The 18,815-nt window shown below is 39.9% G+C and overlaps 1 protein-coding gene across 3 annotated transcripts; it reads left to right on the forward strand.

Annotated features, from left to right (window-relative positions):
* Positions 1-2,758: 2,758 nt before the first annotated feature.
* Positions 2,759-17,189, forward strand: LOC120302970 (17-beta-hydroxysteroid dehydrogenase type 6-like). 3 transcript variants are annotated; one of them, XM_039332012.1, is made up of 5 exons: positions 2,759-3,104; positions 7,218-7,572; positions 9,895-10,153; positions 12,532-12,689; positions 16,044-17,189. In XM_039332012.1, the coding sequence occupies exons 2-5, from the start codon at positions 7,260-7,262 to the stop codon at positions 16,259-16,261; spliced, it is 948 nt and encodes a 315-aa protein (XP_039187946.1). In that variant the 5' UTR covers positions 2,759-3,104; positions 7,218-7,259; the 3' UTR covers positions 16,262-17,189. The 3 variants fall into 3 exon arrangements, with proteins under 3 accessions (XP_039187946.1, XP_039187944.1, XP_039187945.1); XM_039332010.1 differs by having other exon boundaries at positions 7,236-7,572; XM_039332011.1 differs by lacking the exon at positions 2,759-3,104 and having other exon boundaries at positions 4,933-7,572.
* The last annotated feature ends 1,626 nt before the right edge of the window (positions 17,190-18,815 follow it).

Raw genomic sequence — 18,815 nt, forward strand, 5'->3', positions numbered from 1 at the left:
AGTCCCTGACAGTATTGTAAGATTTTTTTTCTCCTTTTTTCAAGTTCATCTGAATTGGATGTTCAGATGAATATGTTCAGATGAGTACACTCCTGTGAAAGCACAACTTGATTTATTGACAGTTACAGATAACAGGAAGCAGGAAAGAATCGTCTAAAGAGTGGTTAGATTACAATCTCTCTTTATAAACCAGGGGTGTCAAACTGTCGGCCCGCGGGCTGGTTGTATCATGCAGAGGCCGCGCCCACCCCAGCTCCAACAATGCAAAAAAAGTTGCGATACATCACGACACATCACATGATGTGATGAGTTTGACACCCGTGTTATAGACTTATGCAAATTAAAATATATTATGATTTGACAGAGCAATGGTAAGGTCCCAGTTCCTTACATGAATTTGAGATACCATATCAATCTAATCAGATAACCCAAGCGGAGACTTCTTGATCAAGCAGCACTTTATTTGATCAAATTAAGCAGCTGGGTGGCCAGCAATCTGGAACGCTGGCAAAGTTATGTCCAGAAGTGCCACGCATTAGAAAGTTAGTAGCATTGCTTTATAAACTTTGTTAGCCAATGAAAATCAGACAACAGAGCCATTATATCATAAGGAAGACACCAATCATTCCTGTACACCCCCTTATTTCCTCCTTCAGTATATCGCATCCATGTACATGATTCTCATGCTGGCATGAGATTTCCCTGGTGCAAAAGCTGATTACAAAAAGCAACAGTGAGACTAAACAATTTCCCTTTGTTCCAGAACCCTTCACAACCAAGCATTTCATAGGACAGAGATTATCATCTGCATCATGAAATCAGTGAGGCCATTGACGTAATGGGGCAGGACTACAAAAATCAATGGAGGCTTGTACGGACAAAGAGGCAGTTATTCAATGAACATGCTTGCTCTCTAGGGAGGTTTTTTTTAACTTTTGCTTTCCCAGAGCTCTGCTCATCACCCAGTATCTTTTCTTAGTTTATCAGAATTTCTTGGCTTTCTAAATGTTTGATGGCTAAATTAACAGTTTTCTTTTTCCGAGAAAATGTACTGGAGTTCTAGACTTTTAAGTTGGCCTCAAGAATTTTCTTTCAAATGCAGGGCATTGAGATACTGTATTGTTTGTGTCTGCAGAAAGTTCAACTGAAAAGAGCTTACTGGAACTGAAGGGGGAGATTTAAACCATAATGTGGGGCATTTGCTTTTGACTCAACATATTGTCTGAACACAATATGTAAATCTTGTTTTATGGATTAGCATATTGTTGGCCAAGAAACAGAAATGAACAACATGCCCTAGAATCGGATACAACTGTACAGAGAAATCTTTACCTTTACCTTTAAAAAAACTACCCAATATGGGTTTATTCAGTAAACAAATTGTGCTTTAGTGCACTCAATGTAGTTAAATGTGTACTAGGTCACTTATGTGAGACGATATTTAGGCTGAGTTGTAACATTCTTACTCAGCCTCTCGATATGACAATTCCTAGCATAATTTGTAGGTAAACATTCTAAATAACTCATTCTTACATATTTGGAAGACACCAGATGGAAAAGCCTGCCCTGATCAGTTATTATACCTTCCAGACAATGTTAGGACTGTGGAGAGAAGAACAGAAACCTGTATTCCAGCCACTTCTCCATCTTCAATTGCTATTTTGTATGGCATATATTGCCTGGTTCTGTTTAAGATCAGTTGCTCGTTTTTAAGTACATAATCCCTACACCAATGTTGACTGCCCACAGAAGGATTTTCCTCCAACATCTGGCATTATCCCAAGCAGATGTAAAATCTTCATCATTCTACCCATACAAATTATTCCAAAAGAATCGGCAAGCATCATCAAGCAGAACAGTATCACTGGTTTACTTGCTGTACTCAAATAATTAAGCAAACTGAATATCTCCCCCACTCACGCCATTTTATTTCTATCCATAAAAGTTTTCATCAGCCACCACCACCTCCTCCTCCTCCTCCTCCTCCTCCTCCTCCTCCTCCTCCTCCTCCTCCTCAATGCCAGATAACTTTCTACAGACCAATAACAAATGGCTATACAATAAGTCTTCCTCTAGGATGCTTCCAAATTTCTCTCCTCAGAGCTCTGTTGTGCCTTCATCCTCTTCCATAAGGAGGCAGCTCAAACCAAGGATCGTTCATGCACAGAATCGCAATAAACTCTCTCCTCGTTTAGTAACCATTTCAGAGAACATGTCCCTTCATTATCATTATCTTTCACAGGGAAAGTATTATACTTGAGGGGATTCTGTCTGCAACAAGAAACTTGCAGGGTGCTATTCCTGCTAGTTCTTGCTTATGCTTTGCCAGGTTTGGTATGTAGGAATTGCACAAAAAGCTTTTGGTAGACTTCCTGGAAGTCTACAAATGTGCTGCTGACTCTTCCCTGATCTTGGCTCACATGTTTATGATAACCTGGTCCAGGTTCTTCTTTGAGCTTTGCCAACTCTCCCTTCACCCCCACCTTTGGTCTATCTTCCTTTTGGTTTTCCCTTTCAGCATCCAGATTTTCTTTAGGATTTTACAATGAAGCTCACATCTCTGCTGCAGAAAAAAAATTGTCATCTCCCTTCCCTCTGCTATCTCTGTTGTTTTCTCCTCATCTCTTTCCAGCTTTCCCCAACTTGCCCTTTGGCGTGGCTATTACCAATGATAATAGATCTCAGTCAACAGTTTCCTCAACCATGCTATGAGTATATTATGCAATAATTTGGGGCCCATTCCACTCTAGTTCCTTCTTTGGACAAACCTTTGAACAAAGCACTGGGTGCTTTTTTCCACTTTGAGTAAACTCTAAGAATGCAAACTCATGGGAATTGGATTCAATTCACATAACGAGTCAATGATGGAAATGTTTGTTTTCTCGTAACTGACATTAAAATGCCAGTCACATGATTGTAAGTATCAAGTCCAGCCTTCTCAGCTCATATCAACCAACCTATCCGAAACCTATAGCTAGTAATAATGAACTGTTCTGGCTCTCAGCACTTGCAGACTGATGGTTTCAGTGAACAGCTTTCAGAATTAAGATTCACCAAAATCTTTTGAAATTCTGCAATATCAGGAGCTGAAACAGCTAAAAGAGGTAAGAGATTCATTTATCAAAGGATTTTTTTTTAGCTTTCCTTTAGAGTACTGCATACTGAAAAGGATATCAGTCACTGTCTTTCTATAATGCCAGAATTGTCCATATTTACTGAAGTATCTTTTTAAGAGATATTTGCAGTCTCCAATCCCAGTGTAATTTTTGGATTCACAAATACCAGGAATAAAATTGTAAGGAAAGTGGAAGGTGAATGTAACATGACTGATATTTTCAGGACTTTCAAGTTTTTCATGGTTTAAATTTTGGAAATATATTTTCACTCTCCAAATCTATCCTTACATCGTAAGAATTTCCTGATGGTTTCCTATCCCAAGTCCTAAAAAGATCCATTCCTATTTTACTCAAAGTCAAATAAATGTTGCCACCTCTCTGGGTCTAAAAGGGAGAAATGTTAAACCAATGCTTTTCAAACTTGGCAGCTTTAAGATGTGTGTACTTTAACCTCCAGGATTTCCTGGGCAGCAAATTAGCAGAGAAATTCTGGAAGTCCACTCATTTTAAAGTTGCAAAATTTGAAAAACACTGTTAAACTGTATTAATCTGAGATATTTTCAGGAGAGACTTCTGTTGTACAGTCCCGCAGCTTCATTCAGAGAATGGGGACTCAAACCGCAATATTTTCCCCTTTGTTGTTGTTAATTGCAAAGTCATGTCCGACCCATCGCAATCCCATGGACAACGTTCCTCCAGGTCTTCCTGTCCTCTACCATCTTCTGGAGTCCATTTAAGTTCACACCTACTGCTTCAGTGACTCCATCCAGCCATCTCATTCTCTGTCGTCCCATTCTTCTATTGCCCTCAATCTTTCCCAGCATTAGGCCCTTCTCCAGTGAGTCCTTCCTTCTCATTAGGTGGCCAAAGTATTTGAGTTTCAATTTCAGGATCTGGCCTTCTAAAGAGCAGTCGGGGTTGATCTCTTCTAGGACTGACCGGTTTGAACGCCTTGCAGTCCAAGGGACTCGCAGGAGTCTTCTCCAGCACCATAGTTCAAAGGCCTCAATTCTTTGGCGCTCAGCCTTTCTTATGGTCCAACTTTCACAGCCATACATTGCAACTGGGAAAACCATGGCCTGGACTATTTTCCCCTTAAAACCATCCTATTTTCCTCCCTCTTCATCCAACATTTTTCTTACCTCACAAAATCTATTAAGGAGGAAAGCTGTGCTGTTTGCCTAGTGGGCACGTTTGGAATGCAGATAATATGGTTTGCTACTCTCCCCAATGGTGCATTTTGTCCCCATTTATTTCATTTGTATCTGTATGCAAATGATGTACAATTCCCACAGTGCTTTGCTCTCTGATGTGATTCAACAGATGTTCCTGAATAATGAACACTCTTCCAACCAATTAGCCTGTTAAAAGGCTTTATTTTTTAAAAAAAATATATTACATTTTTTTACAAATTACTACTTTACAAATTTCAAGTACTCCTCAACTTGTGACCGGTCACTTAATGACCATTGAAAGTTCTAAGAGACATATCTGGGAGTACTTCCAACCTGGATTCAAAATTTCAACAGTCACCACCACCTCCATGGACATGTGACTACACTTCAAGCACTAGGCAACCAAGCCACATTTAAAGCCATTTGAAGTGTCTCCCATGGTCACATGACCACGTTTTATAATTTTGCCAAAAACCAGCATTGACTTCTGGTTTTCAGCAAAACTGTTCCATAGTGAGACATGGGTTCGCTTAATGACTGTGGTGTTTGCCACAAAAAGTCATAAAATTGGTTCAGTCACATGACCAAATCTCTTTACAACTGTCACGAGTTACAACAGTGATGGGCAGGTTCCATTTCAGTCATATATCAATGAGCATCTGTAGTAAAAACAAGAAGGAAAGATAATACAGGATTAGCCTTGGAGTAAGATATAACAGTGAAGAATGGTGTAGTGTGCCCTCAACCAACTGAAACTCTGCATGGAGTGGCTTTGGGCCATTTATTCTCTTACAACGCCACCAACTTCACCTCTTGGGAAAAATAGGAGAAGAGAGCACTGCTGTATGTGTGCTGCCTTGAGCTTTTGTACACACAGTGGGACATAAATCAAATGCACACCAATATACAGTGTGGAGCCACTCTCTGAATATAGTTTTGATACTGGGTGATTAAAGGCAGTACCTGAGCAAAATTGCCATTCGCATCCTGTATGGTTTCATCCTCACAAATGTAAAGGATCCTGTGGGTCAGGAGCCAATGATTTAGAATATTTAGGAGCTAAAGAGAAGGTGCATAATACCCCTTGTTCCTATTTCCCCCCACAAAAACTAAACTCTCCCTCTGTTCTCCAAACTCTATCCCTTTTAAAAACCTTACCTTGGCTCCAGGTTGAAGAGTAGAGGAACCATGTGAGCAAGGAGAGAAAATCTGCAACTTTTTCCTCAGTAAGGGAGGGGGAAAAAATCCCTCCAAAACTTAAAGTCAGCTAGAAACTGCTGGGGAATGGCTGGCTGGGGAATTCTGGGAGTTGAAATCCACACATCAAGTTGTCATTGTTGAGAAACATTGGTCTATCATTTAAGTCCTAGCTGGGCTGCATTAGTCAAAACAAATAGCTAAAGCTTGTGAAGACCCAGCATCAGTGGTAGGGTTCAAATATGTGAACAACCAGTTCTCTGTGTGGATGCCACTTTGGGAAGTCCATTCTGGGCCTGGGCAACAAAAACTTAGCTACCGGTTCTGCCAAACTGGTGCAAACCGGCTGAATTCCACTACTGCCCAACATCCTCCATTTTCTGGCACAACTTTTATAGATGACTTTTTTAAAAAAAAAAGTTCAGGGGAACAAGCTGGAGAAATATTTTCTCTCCTTGCCCGCTTGGTTCCTCTGCTCTTCAGCCTGGAGTCAAGGCAAGGTTTCTAAAAGGGATAGAAATTGGAGAGCAGAGGGAGTTTATTTTTTAGCAGCTAAATGGGGCAGGGAGAGAAGATCAACAAGTCTGTCCCTCCCAGCTTTTTTGTCTATTTGTTTGTTGTTTTTAACTGAAAAAATGTGGCTATTGGAGGAAGGAGGGAAAGGCGTTAAGGAAAAGAAAGGTTTTGGGAAGCTTGCTGCCTTTTGTGCAAGGGCCCTCTTCCCAAAGCCTAGAGAGGCAGGAGAGCTTTGGCTCATGGACAGCTGATGGGCTGAGAGCTGATTAGCCAAGAAGCTCCAAAAGGCTAGAGAACTGGCTCCTTTTTTTGCCAGAGAAAGGCAGGGCACCTTGACAGGAGGAAGGGCAGAGGCAGAATTAGGAAAGGTGGGTGCATTCAGTGTTTTCCTTCCCTATTGTTTCACAGGCCAGCATGCAAGACCCTCAAGGGATGGGGAGCATGGCTATTTCAGGGTACAGGAAGAGGCCTTGGGAGGCCTGAGACAGGTGGGCTAGTGCCTGCATTATCTACAGCCTGGATTTCCCCCACTCCTGCTTAATGACCCATGCATTTGTTTAATGAATGCACTGGAAAGAGCAGGAATGGCTGATCATTACTTGAGGCAGTTCATTTAACGTTGTCCTGACCTTCAAACCTAATGGGCAGGTTCCATTAGGGTCATAACTTGAGGACTATGTGTATGGTTGCAATGTCTTACAGTCACATTTTTGCCATTTGCATCTTCCTGCCAGCTTCCCCCTTGATTGTCCTTGACAGAAGGAGGCAGTGGAGGTTATAAATGGTTAACATATGACTGTGGGATGCTGCAGTGTCACAATTGTGACCTGGTTGCCAAGCATTCAAATCATGATCACATGACCATAGGGATGCTGTGATGGCTCCAACCATGAGAACCTACCATAAGTATCTACCATTCAGTGGCATTGTAACTTCAAATGGTCACTGAACAAGCGGACATTAAGCAATGACTACCTGCATTAAAAATGCTGGGAAAGTAGAGGTAGATTAGTTATTAGAAAGAGTATCCTAATGGTAATTGTTGCCAACCAGTGGGAAAGGTTGTCTCATAAAATGCCATGTTCCCTTTCATCAGACTATTTAGGAAAAGCTGAGATGATACAACAAAATATATTTCCATTCATTAGGTTATTGTCAATGCAATTGGCTACTGACATTTTTAGATTCCTGAAGCTATTTCATTAATCCACAGGATTTTTCTGGCTTGCAGTTCATTATCTTGCAGGTTTTAGCAATGTGGCTCTACCTGGTTGCCCTGGTAGGGCTTTACATCCTCTGCCAATTGTACTGGGAGAGACAGATGGTGGAGAACCTGACAGAGAAATATGTCTTCATCACTGGCTGTGATTCTGGCTTTGGGAACCAGCTGGCCAGGCAGCTGGATGCTCGGGGTCTGAGGGTGTTGGCTGCTTGTCTAACTCCAGAAGGGGCAGAACAGCTGGAAAAAGTCACATCGGCTTGTTTGAAAACCATTCTGCTGGATGTCACCAACACTGAGAGTGTTGCAGCAGCAACTGAGTGGGTGGAGGAGCAAGTAGAAGACAAAGGTACAGTCTAATTACCGTTCTTTCTGCATGAGCCCAATTGGACCTATCTATTTTTATTTCTTTACTCCACCTTTAAGATTTTTAGAAATATTTCAAGATGGTGAATGTATATAATAGTGTTTCTTCCACAATAACAACTCTGTATGGTGAGTTGACCTGAGAGAGAGTAACTGGCTGAAAGCAGTGGTGGGATTCAAATACAACCACTTCTCTGTGTGGATGCTGCTTCCGGAAGTCCATTCTGGGCCTGGCTGAATCCCACCACTGGCCGAAAGTCACCCAGGCAGCTTTCATGCCTAAGGTGGGATTCATAATTCATAATCTCATAAATCATTGATTTTATCACAAATCTCTCTTATTTCTTCAGACAGCATTTAAATCTCATTCAAATAATTATCATGTCTAAAAAAAGAACACACCTGTTATTACACAAAACATCGTCTTACTAACTTAACACACTCAATTAGTTGTTAAAGCAATTCGAATTTCTAAAAACCTCTTTCATATTCTTATTCTCATTCCATTACAAAATAATTTTCATACAAATAAACATATTATTCCAAAAAGTACATTCTTACTCTGTTTAACATATGCATTCTAATAATCACAAATTTTCAACTCTAAATCTTAGAAGGACTGAGTCTTTAAAAGGTTAGATTAATGACTCAAACTATCTTGTTACTATCCTTTGCCAGGCTGCTTCAACTGAAAATGACTCTATGTAAACTTTGGTTACTTCTCTTAAACTGTATCAAAACTAACATTAACTCAGAGAGAAAAAATATTTGTATCATCAGATTGTTTGTCACCATAGGCCTCAAATATTGCAACTCCTCCTTTCCAAATCTAGCCCCTTTACTGTTAAAAAAGCTCTTGTTGACTATTTAATTATATGATGATACAACAGTAAGATACTGTAGAATAGATACTATAGATACTATAGAAAACCTGTTCATCCTCATATCATGGAAGCCATATGAATATGTTATTAGTAACAACTTGTCATAGTTGCAGGGAAACTTGTGCTATTTGTGTTCTAGCTGTGATTTGATAGGTTATACTGCTCCTGGTTCTTCAGTAAATTGGGACTAGCTGGACTCCATTGTTCAAGAGAGGATACTTGAGAATGATTAAATCACTGTTTCTTTTCATCATGCTCTTCCATAGAGAAACTAGTATTTATTACTGAATGCCAGTTTGTCAGGTAGAAAGTCCTTGAGAACATATAAGAATCCATGAAATTCCAAAAGAGTCCAAGAATTATGTAACTTAGTGGATCCACCACCATTGCAGAATGAAAAAGCCAGTTCCAACCTAAATCTTCCCAGGAAGTCACCTGACCGTAACAATGGGGTTATTGAGAAATCTCCATTCAGCTCCAAATTAGCAAACTCCTGCCCAGTCAAGAATACTAGTCAGACCAAGCATAGAAAATGTGATGAGTGTGCCTGTATAGGCCTATGATGCTCAAGAGGCTTCTTTCTCCACTTTAATTAGATAAAATAAGTAAATGGGAAGTTAGAACTACCTTCTAGCACAGTGGTTCTCAACCTTTTTAATGCCACGACCCCCAACCGGTCGTAAGTCGAGGACTACCCAACCGGCCGTAAGTCGAGGACTACCAACCGGTTGTAAGTCAAGGACTTTCCCTGCCCGGGAGCGCCACGCATGCGTGGTGCCGCCCCCTACGCCGGCTGAGGCATAGCTGGCAAGCGGCAGAGACGGCGCAGGGTGACCACCGGCTGGGCCACCAGCTGGCCCAGCCCAAGGGAGGTAAGGCACCCACCAGGCCCCACGTGCACCAGCAACCCTCCCTGCACCCACCGGCCTCCCACCTCCCACCCCTGGCCCTCTTTTACTTACATTTTTAGTAGTTGCTCAGCAGGGAGGGGTGGAAGCTTCCAGACAGCTCGCCTTCACTGCAGACAACTTGCAGCACCGTTTGCAGAATGGGACTTTTGGCGGGCTCAGCAGGGCACAGACAGCCTGGATAATTCCTATTGGCTTTCAAAAGCCAATAGAATAAAAGGGAGTAGCACAGCTAAGGAAAAGGGAAAAAATGGTGGACTGTGTTGTTTGGCGACCCCCGTGAAATGGTCGTTCGACCCCAAATGGGGTCGCGACCCACAGGTTGAGAACCGCTGTTCTAGCATCATCTTTATTTACATAAATTCCTCTGTGCCCTATATAAACTTTTAATCAAAATGATAAACCACTGCAAAGAAGTGATTTGATGCCATTCACCTTAAAAAGATGCCTACATCTGACACCTCTCTGAAATAGTGTCAGATTATAAGAGAAGTAATGAGTTTGTTTCCGCAGGACTCTGGGGCTTGGTGAACAATGCAGGAGTTGCTTTCCCATTGGCTCCCAACCAGTGGCTGACCAAGGATGACTTTGCAAAGGTGCTAAATGTCAACTTGCTGGGAGTGGTTGATGTGACACTCCATTTGCTGCCCCTCATCAGGAGAGCCAGAGGGAGAGTGGTCAACGTGAGCAGTTTGGCTGGAAGAATTGCCTTTAGTGGAGGCGGCTACAGCCCTTCAAAATTTGCACTGGAAGCCTTCTCTGACAGCCTCCGGCAAGTCATTCCCTTGAATATTTATTTCATTCTGTCTCTCCTATGCCTGTTATCACCATGGGAAAGAAGAGATGAGACTAGAACTCATCTAACCTCTCATCTCACAACAAACAAGCTGTGTTTGTTGAATACATATCATCACCATCTGCTAGTCATCTCATGCTTGGGCATTGTCTCTTTAGGGGCTTGGACAGAAGAAGCAAATAGGAAGCATTCATGCACAGAAGCATTCATGCACAGCCTCCCAGTAAGTAAATTAAATTCAAGAACATAGAAATCTTGAACATTTTCTACCCAGATTTAAGTCCAAGTGCCTTTCAAATTGAAGCATTGATAACCTTTGATTTGGCTTCTCTTTCAGATTCCCACACCATAGCATTTTGAATTGTTGTTTGTTTGTTTTTTTTTAAAGTACACTTCATTTAATGGAAATCCATGTAATTGCATTATTAAATACTTACCCATTAGCAATAAAATAAAAAAAGGATGTTGAAAAGAAAATTGTCATTCCAGTCATTTGCTTTTAATTTTCCCAATTCCACTTTTGGTGGTGATGATAATCGGCATGGATTCCTTTTTTAAATTACACCCAATTTTGATTAATGCAGACTGAGTCTGTTGAATTTTTATATCTCCTTATAAGGGATGGGGATATCTTGGTTTGCAAAACAAACAGGATACAAAAGTAAAATGTACACATATATATGTCTGAATGCTTTCTATTATCGTATCCTATACTATTTCTATTATTATTGTTACTATACAGTTTTCTCTATACTATATTCTATTATTACTTCTATACTGTTTTTATTACCTCTGTACTATTACTAACATAGAGCAGTATTCTCTTCTTACACTGTTCAGTCTTTAACTCCCCTCCACCCTCCAAATTTTTTTCTTTTCTTTTTCTTCTTTATTAATACACAGAATGTTAAGCACTAGCACCTTCCACAATTTGGTTTATTTTGCTTTGTTGTGTCTCTTCTTTTTTCCTGTGGACCATCCAGTCTCTATGAAGAAAAAACAGCATCTGTTTGGCTGCTTTATATTTGTTGCTAGCTGCCCAACTTCCAAAGTGCACATCTCTCTCCCCCATCTGTTTCACAATTGCAGTTTTTATAGGCAGTTCTACTTTGCTGCTAGGGAGAAGAGTCAAATAGGAAGAGGGAAAAGGCAGCACAGATGCCTGCAATTTTTTCAGCATCCTCCCCTTCCACCTTTTGTATCTGATGATGATGATTGTATTTCTGACCCCACATACTCAAATCTGACTGATCTCAAAAAATAAGTAGCTTTCAGTTTTATGAAAATGTTATTAGACTTTAAGGTGCCACAAGATCGAGTTTTGCTTTTAGACTATATACAAACTGAATGTGTTTGTAAAATCACAAGAATTGAGCTCAGCTTGAAGACTAGAAGAAGACATCATATGAAGGATAGCCCAGCAGGTGGCATCAAAAAGCCAGCTTTGACTGATCTCCAAAAACTAAGTAGGGTCAAACCTATTTCATTCTTGGATAGTGTTGTTGTTGTTGTTAGTTGCGAAGTTGTGTCCGACCCACTGTGACCCCATGGACAACGTTCCTCCAGTCCTTCCTGTCCTCTACCATCTTCTGGAGTCCATTTAAGCTCACGCCTACTGCTTCAATGACTCCATCCAGCACCTCATTCTCTGATGTCCCCTTCTTCTATTGCCCTCAATCTTTCCCAGCATTGGGCTCTTCTCCAGTGAGCCCTTCCTTGTCATTAGGTGGCTAAAGTCTTTGAGTTTCAACTTCAGGATCTGGCCTTCTAAAGAGCAGTCAGGGTGGGCAACTAGCAAATCCACAGTGTAGACTGATAGCCAAAATAATTCTGGAAGAAGGCAGTGGCAAACCATTGTGGCCAGGAAAACTACACAGTTGGTGTGTTAATGACACCCAAGTCACCATGGTAGTCACAATACAATCAAGGGAATATTTTATGAAGGGTATAAAATCTCTTTCATAATGAGGTTATTATTTAAATGGGTTTGCTGCCATCCTCCAAAACTGCAATTGTCCTAATTAAATTTCTCTTCTAGATTTTTGAGTTTGCCAATAGCAAATCACTTCGAGTGATAGAAAATTTTGAAGGACAATGTCTTTTATCTCCTTCATTGTTTGAGTTACTTTCTTTCATTCAGCTCTTAGACTATTAAAATCTTACTATTTTCATGAATTCTAGTTGAATTCTGGGGTCATACTATCTCACACACAAAAAAAGTCTTCAACTAAAAAAAACAAGCAGAAGAAAAGCATGTTTGGGGATCTAGTGAGATGGAGCAAGAAATGATTCTAGTTGGAGGCAGGAGGAAAATTCCTACTTTTTAAAGAAAATTCCTACTTCTTTTCTTGTAGACGTGAAATGTATCCTTTTGGGGTCAAAGTCAGCATCATCGAGCCAGGTGCATTTTTAACAGGACTAGATAAATGTGCAGCAGAGTTCTTCAGCACCGTCTGGAGAAATGTACCACCTGATATCAAAGAACTCTACGGCCAGGAATTCTGGAGAAACTGTAAGTTAAAACGTGTAAAATTCTGTAAAAGGGGAAGGTAACATTGTCAGCAAAAGATAATCTTGCAGGACCTTATTTCTCAGGGCATAAGCTTTTGTGAACTACAATTCATTTCATCAGATGCAGGAACTATCCTCTCAAGAACAATACATGAATCTAAGTGTAAATATATTTCCATTTATATTGAAAAGAGGGTGATGAGCTCTGAGGATGGAAAAAGGATATATGGAGTTAAGAGACTAGTACCCAAAGGGGGGGGGGGAAACTGGATGGCAAGAGAAAAAGAGGGGTGATCACTTTTGTCTGTGGTGCGTTAGATTCAGCCCTGCCAAAACCACTGCTGAGAAACAAAGTCCCACTGAGTTCTAAGGGGGCAGGATTTTGCTCATAAGAAATGTGTGCAGTTGGTTAAACTGCATGCAGCTCTGTTAAAGAAAACCACACCCATCTTGGGGTCTTTATGATGTAGCATCCCAGTGAAGTGAGAGAAATGAAGAATTTTTTTTTTTTTTCCAAAACAAAGAGCATTCCACTACCACTACTCCAGTCATCAAGTCTTGCACTGGCCCTGAAAGAGTTGGACTACAGGCTCTCCAAAGTACCTTTCCAACCTATTCATTCTATGGTTCACTAAGTAAACATGTCAGAATATTTCCAGTTCTTGAGGACAATCCCCAGATAAAGTATGCTGTTTTCTTATTGATTCTCCCCCCAAAAGGTGGTGGCTCTTAACCATATCCTGTATGTTCTGTTAAATTAATGGGTAACTTAAGCATTCCAGATGGCGCTGGGGTAAGTTATTCATTACTACTCAAGGCAAAGCTTTTTCTGCACCACTTTTAACATTCCTGATTTTTTTTTTATCAGTGATACCTGATACTCTGAGACATTGACTATAGCTTTGCAACTTGATAAAACAGAATTCAGATGGAAGCATTTTTGTTCTGTACAATTAGCCTAACTGCGCTGGATTATTTCTTCAGGCACTTTCCATCTTACAAGTATAGTAGCACTAGCTCTGGCTCATAGTTGTTAGCTTGGTAACCAATGAAATAAAGTGGGGAAGAGAAAGGTATCATCATGTCAGGCAGGAATCAATAAATGGAAAATTATATATTACCTAATGCCTAGTCTATCATTTTCAAAATAAAATGTGTGTGTGTGTGTGTGTGTAGGTGTGTGTCTATGCATATAATACTTGCTTTAAAATTGATTGACTGATTATGTGCCATTAAGTCAATGTTGGCCCTTAGTAATCACATAGATTTTTCCCATGACAATCTGTCTCCAACTTGGTCTTTCAAGTCTCTGGACAGTGCAGCCATTGCTGCTGTAATGAGTCAATCCATCTTGCTGGAGGTCATTCTCTTTCCTTCTCTTCCTCTAAAATACTTCTTTTAATATGAAAATTCTTATTGTGGTTAAATGGATTTTATCAATCATTGCCCTGCTCCAGCTGTTGCAACCACACTAAAGTTTAGACTTTATTGTTCTAACAGACTCTGGTTTGCATTATCCTAACTAGGACACAGCTTTAAGCAATATGAAAATCTGCAAAAATGAATTAGGCTACAAATGATACTGAGACATGTTAAAAAATAACAAGTAGATAGCAAACTTGTTTCTCTGCAGTTGGAAGACCATAGCATACAATAAAGAAATTCAACAAAAGCAAAGTAATAAATGTTCATCTAGTGACTAAATTAGGTTTATATGCCTGTGCATGGCTATTCAGATTTTTTAAATATCCCCAAAATTATCATGCTAAGATGATATCTGATCAGAGACAAAAAAAAAAAATGGGAAGTACGAGTAGGAAATAGCATGCATGGATCTAATGTGCATATTAGATTGAAAGTTCCAGATGAGGAATGTCTATGGCAGGGGTCTTCCAACTTGGCCCTTTTATGATTTGTGGACTTCAACTCCCAGAATTCCTCAGCCAGGCATGCTGGCTGAGGAATTCTGGGAGTTGAAGTCCACAAGTCATAAAAGGACCAAGTTGGAAGACCCCTGGTCTATGGAGATTTTCAGTCATCCAGATGTTGGTTGTCCCGAAGGTGCTTTTTCAAGAGGCAACTGGACTTTGTTTTTCTTTGAAGATATTTCTCTTTTCTCATAGAAGAAGAACTGAAGCGCTGAAGTAGCTTCTTGGATAATAAGTGAAACACTTATTTAAAAAACACACCTTTTAAAAAAACCACAAGAAAGTCTAGTTGCCTCTTGAAAAAGCGTCTTTGGGACTTCCAGATGAGGAAGGAAAATAGAATGTATGTTTCCTGTTTTACTTTCTTCTCTGAAAATTGTGACATTAAATACAATTTAAATCTTTAGATCTTACTAACTAGTTGTACCCTGTTTAGAAATGGTGAAAAAGATCAGTTATTCCGAGATTTACTCAGGACCCAATTTCCGTAGATATAGATTACAGGAGACTTGTACTATTTTTATGGTATAAAATGCTTCCAGTAATAACATCCTAACAGAGGATTCATCATAGCACCTGAGGATTTCCTACAGAGAGCAAAACCAGCCTTCTGTGTCTTTTTTTTTTTTTTTTAAAAGACCAGATCCAGCCAGATAGCCCTCAGCTTTATTTAGGCCCCATATTACTCTCTGGTGAGAAAAGAGTTCAGTTCCATGAATTGTTTTTGCTTTCTTGAGTGGCCTTTGTGCCTCCCAAGACATCAGAAATTTACTATTAGCTGCTCTGTTGTCAAATATGCAGAGGCTCCACCTCAAAACATCAAATTAGTAATTTTATCACCTTAAAAAAATAAACACTGGAAAGTTTCAGGCAAGAATGTTGAAACCATCCAAAATTTTGGAATTCTGATATGAGATCATGATGGCTGAAATCTCATAAGATTTGCTGGTATCAGGAGATGTTAAACACTTTAAAAAGGAATAATTATTTATATGATGGATGCCAATGTCTAGGGCAAGATCATGCAGTGGCACATGAAGATATTGTCAATCACTTGCACAACGTAATTTAGAAAGGAATATTAAAACATTTTCTAACTATTTACTTATTCATTGATTCATTCAATCATCATATTTAAGAACCACCCATCTTTTTTATAGGGGGACTCTGGGCAGTGTACAATAAAATATTAAAAGCAGTATGCAGAATAATATATAATACATTTTAATCTCTGGGTGGTAGCCATAGCTGTGGTATAGGAGAAAATATAGGATCATGTTGTTGTGGCATTAAAGACACAGTACTATTTTACAGTCAAGAGATGGATTTCAACTCAGATTGCTGATTACTGTTTCTCATGCTGACAGACAGATGGTTTGCCCAATCCAGATGGCTGACTTGTTCTTATTTTTTTCTTCTATCCACAGTTAACCAAACATTTGTTGGCAAAAGATGGAAGAAGAAAAATCTCCACATAGTTACAGACTGCATGGAACATGCCTTAATCTCTGCCTACCCTCATAGCCGTTATTCTGCAGGCCGAGATATCAAATTCTTCTTTATCCCCCTCTCTTACTTGCCAACCCTACTGACGGATTATATTCTGACATATGGCCACCCCAGACCAGCCAAAAGTCTGTATTGATCACAGTCTCATAGTTTGTACAAGAATTAGGCTACATCCACTTCTCATTTAGCAACTATCTCAATTAATGACCATTTGCAAAACTACGGTAATAAAAAATGGATTTTCCAATCAATTGGCACATTTATGACCAAATTTCATCCACCCAACAATGCATACCAACCAGCGTGTAATATTTGCGGTGTCTCTGTCAGCAATCATTTCACTTCACAGACTGGTTATTGGAACATAACTTGATTGATAAACAAGAGGTGAGACACATGGCTTATAGCAAGATGTTTAAAAAATGTGATCTGCTGGATAGAATCAAATATGTTGGAGAAGAGCAAGCAGAGCTGAGGGGTGGAGTTAAACATGTCATAAGGCTAGAGTAACTACATTCCCACAAACAGCCCAAGTTCTCTTTCATTGAACCTTATTTGTTGCCAATTTAGTACTGAACTTTAGTTGACTAGATTCTTGTGTATAAGTTTGAGCAATAAATGTCCTGAAATGCAACTTAATGCATGGTCCTGATCCTTCTCACCTGACACCCCAAGTTCTAAGGCATGAAGGGCTCAACAGAGGAGATCTGCATAGCTCCTTGCAAGGCAAGGATATTCCCACCATTAATTGTAACTGGTGGGGCTCTATTTTAGAACCACAGCTACAAGCAATCTTTCATGGGCAACAACTACTGCATTTACTGGAATCTTTGTTTGTTGTGCCCTGCTTTTGAACCTGGACCAGCTGATGACCTATAGTGGCTCTACAAAAGTCTGGATGGTGCTCAGATGACCTTTCTGCCTACTGCTTGAAATTTTGCTTATCCGGAGTTGGCTTGTTAAATTTCCAAGCAATTTTGGACTGTTTCAGATTGTGTGTGCATGTCTGCATATTGTAGACACCTTACTGTAATTACTCAAACTAAGTAAAGACTTGACCTGGACTCCTTGTGCATGTGTGTTATGTGTATCAGGCTTTGAATGGGACAGTTTATTCCCAACCCATTAACTTCTAGTATCCATCTCTATCTGAGCCTATGTCCTACAGACTTGCCTTCTGACTGGTTTTATTTAGGCTTCATTATTAATCTATTGTCAGAAGCTGCTGCTAGTTGGACTATTGCAACAGAGCTCTTTGCTACACAGCTTGCTGAATTCAGCAATCAGCTCCAAGCCATGCATTCTGACCCAATCAAGGCTCAAACAGCAAATTGTCATATTTGAGAGCTTAAGCAAGGGCACCACTGAAAGGGAAAATTCCCTACATCCCAGTTTACAATCTGCTCAAGCCAAGTTTATTTGAACAGCATGGAGGACAGACCACAAGGTCCTGCCCACTTAAGAAGGGTACAAACAACCTTTATATAATCATATAATACCTGCTGACCAGTAATGATGTCAAATGCCAATCAACTTATTTTTGATAATAAGGGTCAGGTTTTCTGGTTATAGTGAAAATAAGCAGTTCTCACCTCAGATCCCTCACTCCTGTCCCTTTTATCTCACTTGAGTTGGAATAAATAAATGAAAACTTGCTTGCTATGGGTGGGCATCCAGAATGAGCATATTAAACAAAAATAATATTGGGAGAAAGAGATGAATGAAACCCAACGCTCAGAAAAAAATGGGCACATACAGAGGAGGGTGAAGAACAAGGAAGCTACCTAACCAGGTCTGCTGGCACTGACTAGAGATCCCAAGGAAATCATTTGTCAAGATCAGACTAATTCTAGAATGGGAGCTATAAAAGATGAGAACTGCCAATTATCAGGTCATGTACAGGTAGTCCTTGATTTACGATTACAATTGCTGTTGTTAAGTGAGACATTTGTTAAGGGGGTTTTGCCCCATTTTACAATCTTTCTTGTCACAACTGTTAAGTGAATCACTGCAGTTGTTAAGTTAGTAACCTAGATTGTTAAGTCAATCTGGCTTCCCCATTGACTTTGCTTAACAGAAGGTCTCAAAAGGGGATCACATAATACCGGGATCCTGCAATTATCATAAATATGAAACAATTGCCAAGCATCTAAATTTTGATCATGTGACGATGGGGATGCTGCAATGGTTGTAACTGAAAAATAAGTCCCTTTTTTCAGTGCTGTTGAAATTTTGAATGCTCACTAAATAAACTGTTGTAAGTCAAGAACTACCTGCCATGATCAACATTGAGCAGACACAGAAAGGAATAGGCAATGGGTGTTGGTAGCAAGAGATGAAAACACAAGCAATGATTTGATCTCTCAGAGACTTCATAATTTGAGCGCATTGGCATCAAACTTTAGCACTTTGTCTCTTCCACACCCTCTGCACTTGATTGTGTTTGTAATCCTTAAGCAAACTGTACAACAGAAGCTTTCTAAATTCATGAAGACTGCATGTGTATTGTTTTTCTTAAATAAGATCTTGACTTTTGCATTTCCACTGAAAGTGTATAAATAATTTCCTTAACCCACTAAATGCTTCATCTCGTCCACCCTCACTGACCAAAACTTCAAACTACTAAGCATCAGTTGTTCCTGTTTATCTCCCAATGAGTGAGGTAGGTTGCAAAGGAGGTGAAAACACTT

This window comes from Crotalus tigris, unplaced genomic scaffold (assembly GCF_016545835.1).
Source record: "Crotalus tigris isolate CLP2741 ecotype Arizona unplaced genomic scaffold, ASM1654583v1 scf7180000024441.2113493, whole genome shotgun sequence".
In the NCBI taxonomy this organism is placed as follows: domain Eukaryota; kingdom Metazoa; phylum Chordata; class Lepidosauria; order Squamata; family Viperidae; genus Crotalus; species Crotalus tigris.

Coding starts and splice junctions, on each gene's coding strand:
- LOC120302970 (XM_039332012.1), top strand. CDS start 7,260: ATGTGGCTCTACCTGGTTGCCCTGGTAGGGCTTTACATCCTCTGCCAA. Junction 7,573..9,894: donor GGAGCAAGTAGAAGACAAAG/GTACAGTCTAAT, acceptor TTGTTTCCGCAG/GACTCTGGGGCTTGGTGAAC. Junction 12,690..16,043: donor CCAGGAATTCTGGAGAAACT/GTAAGTTAAAAC, acceptor TTCTATCCACAG/TTAACCAAACATTTGTTGGC.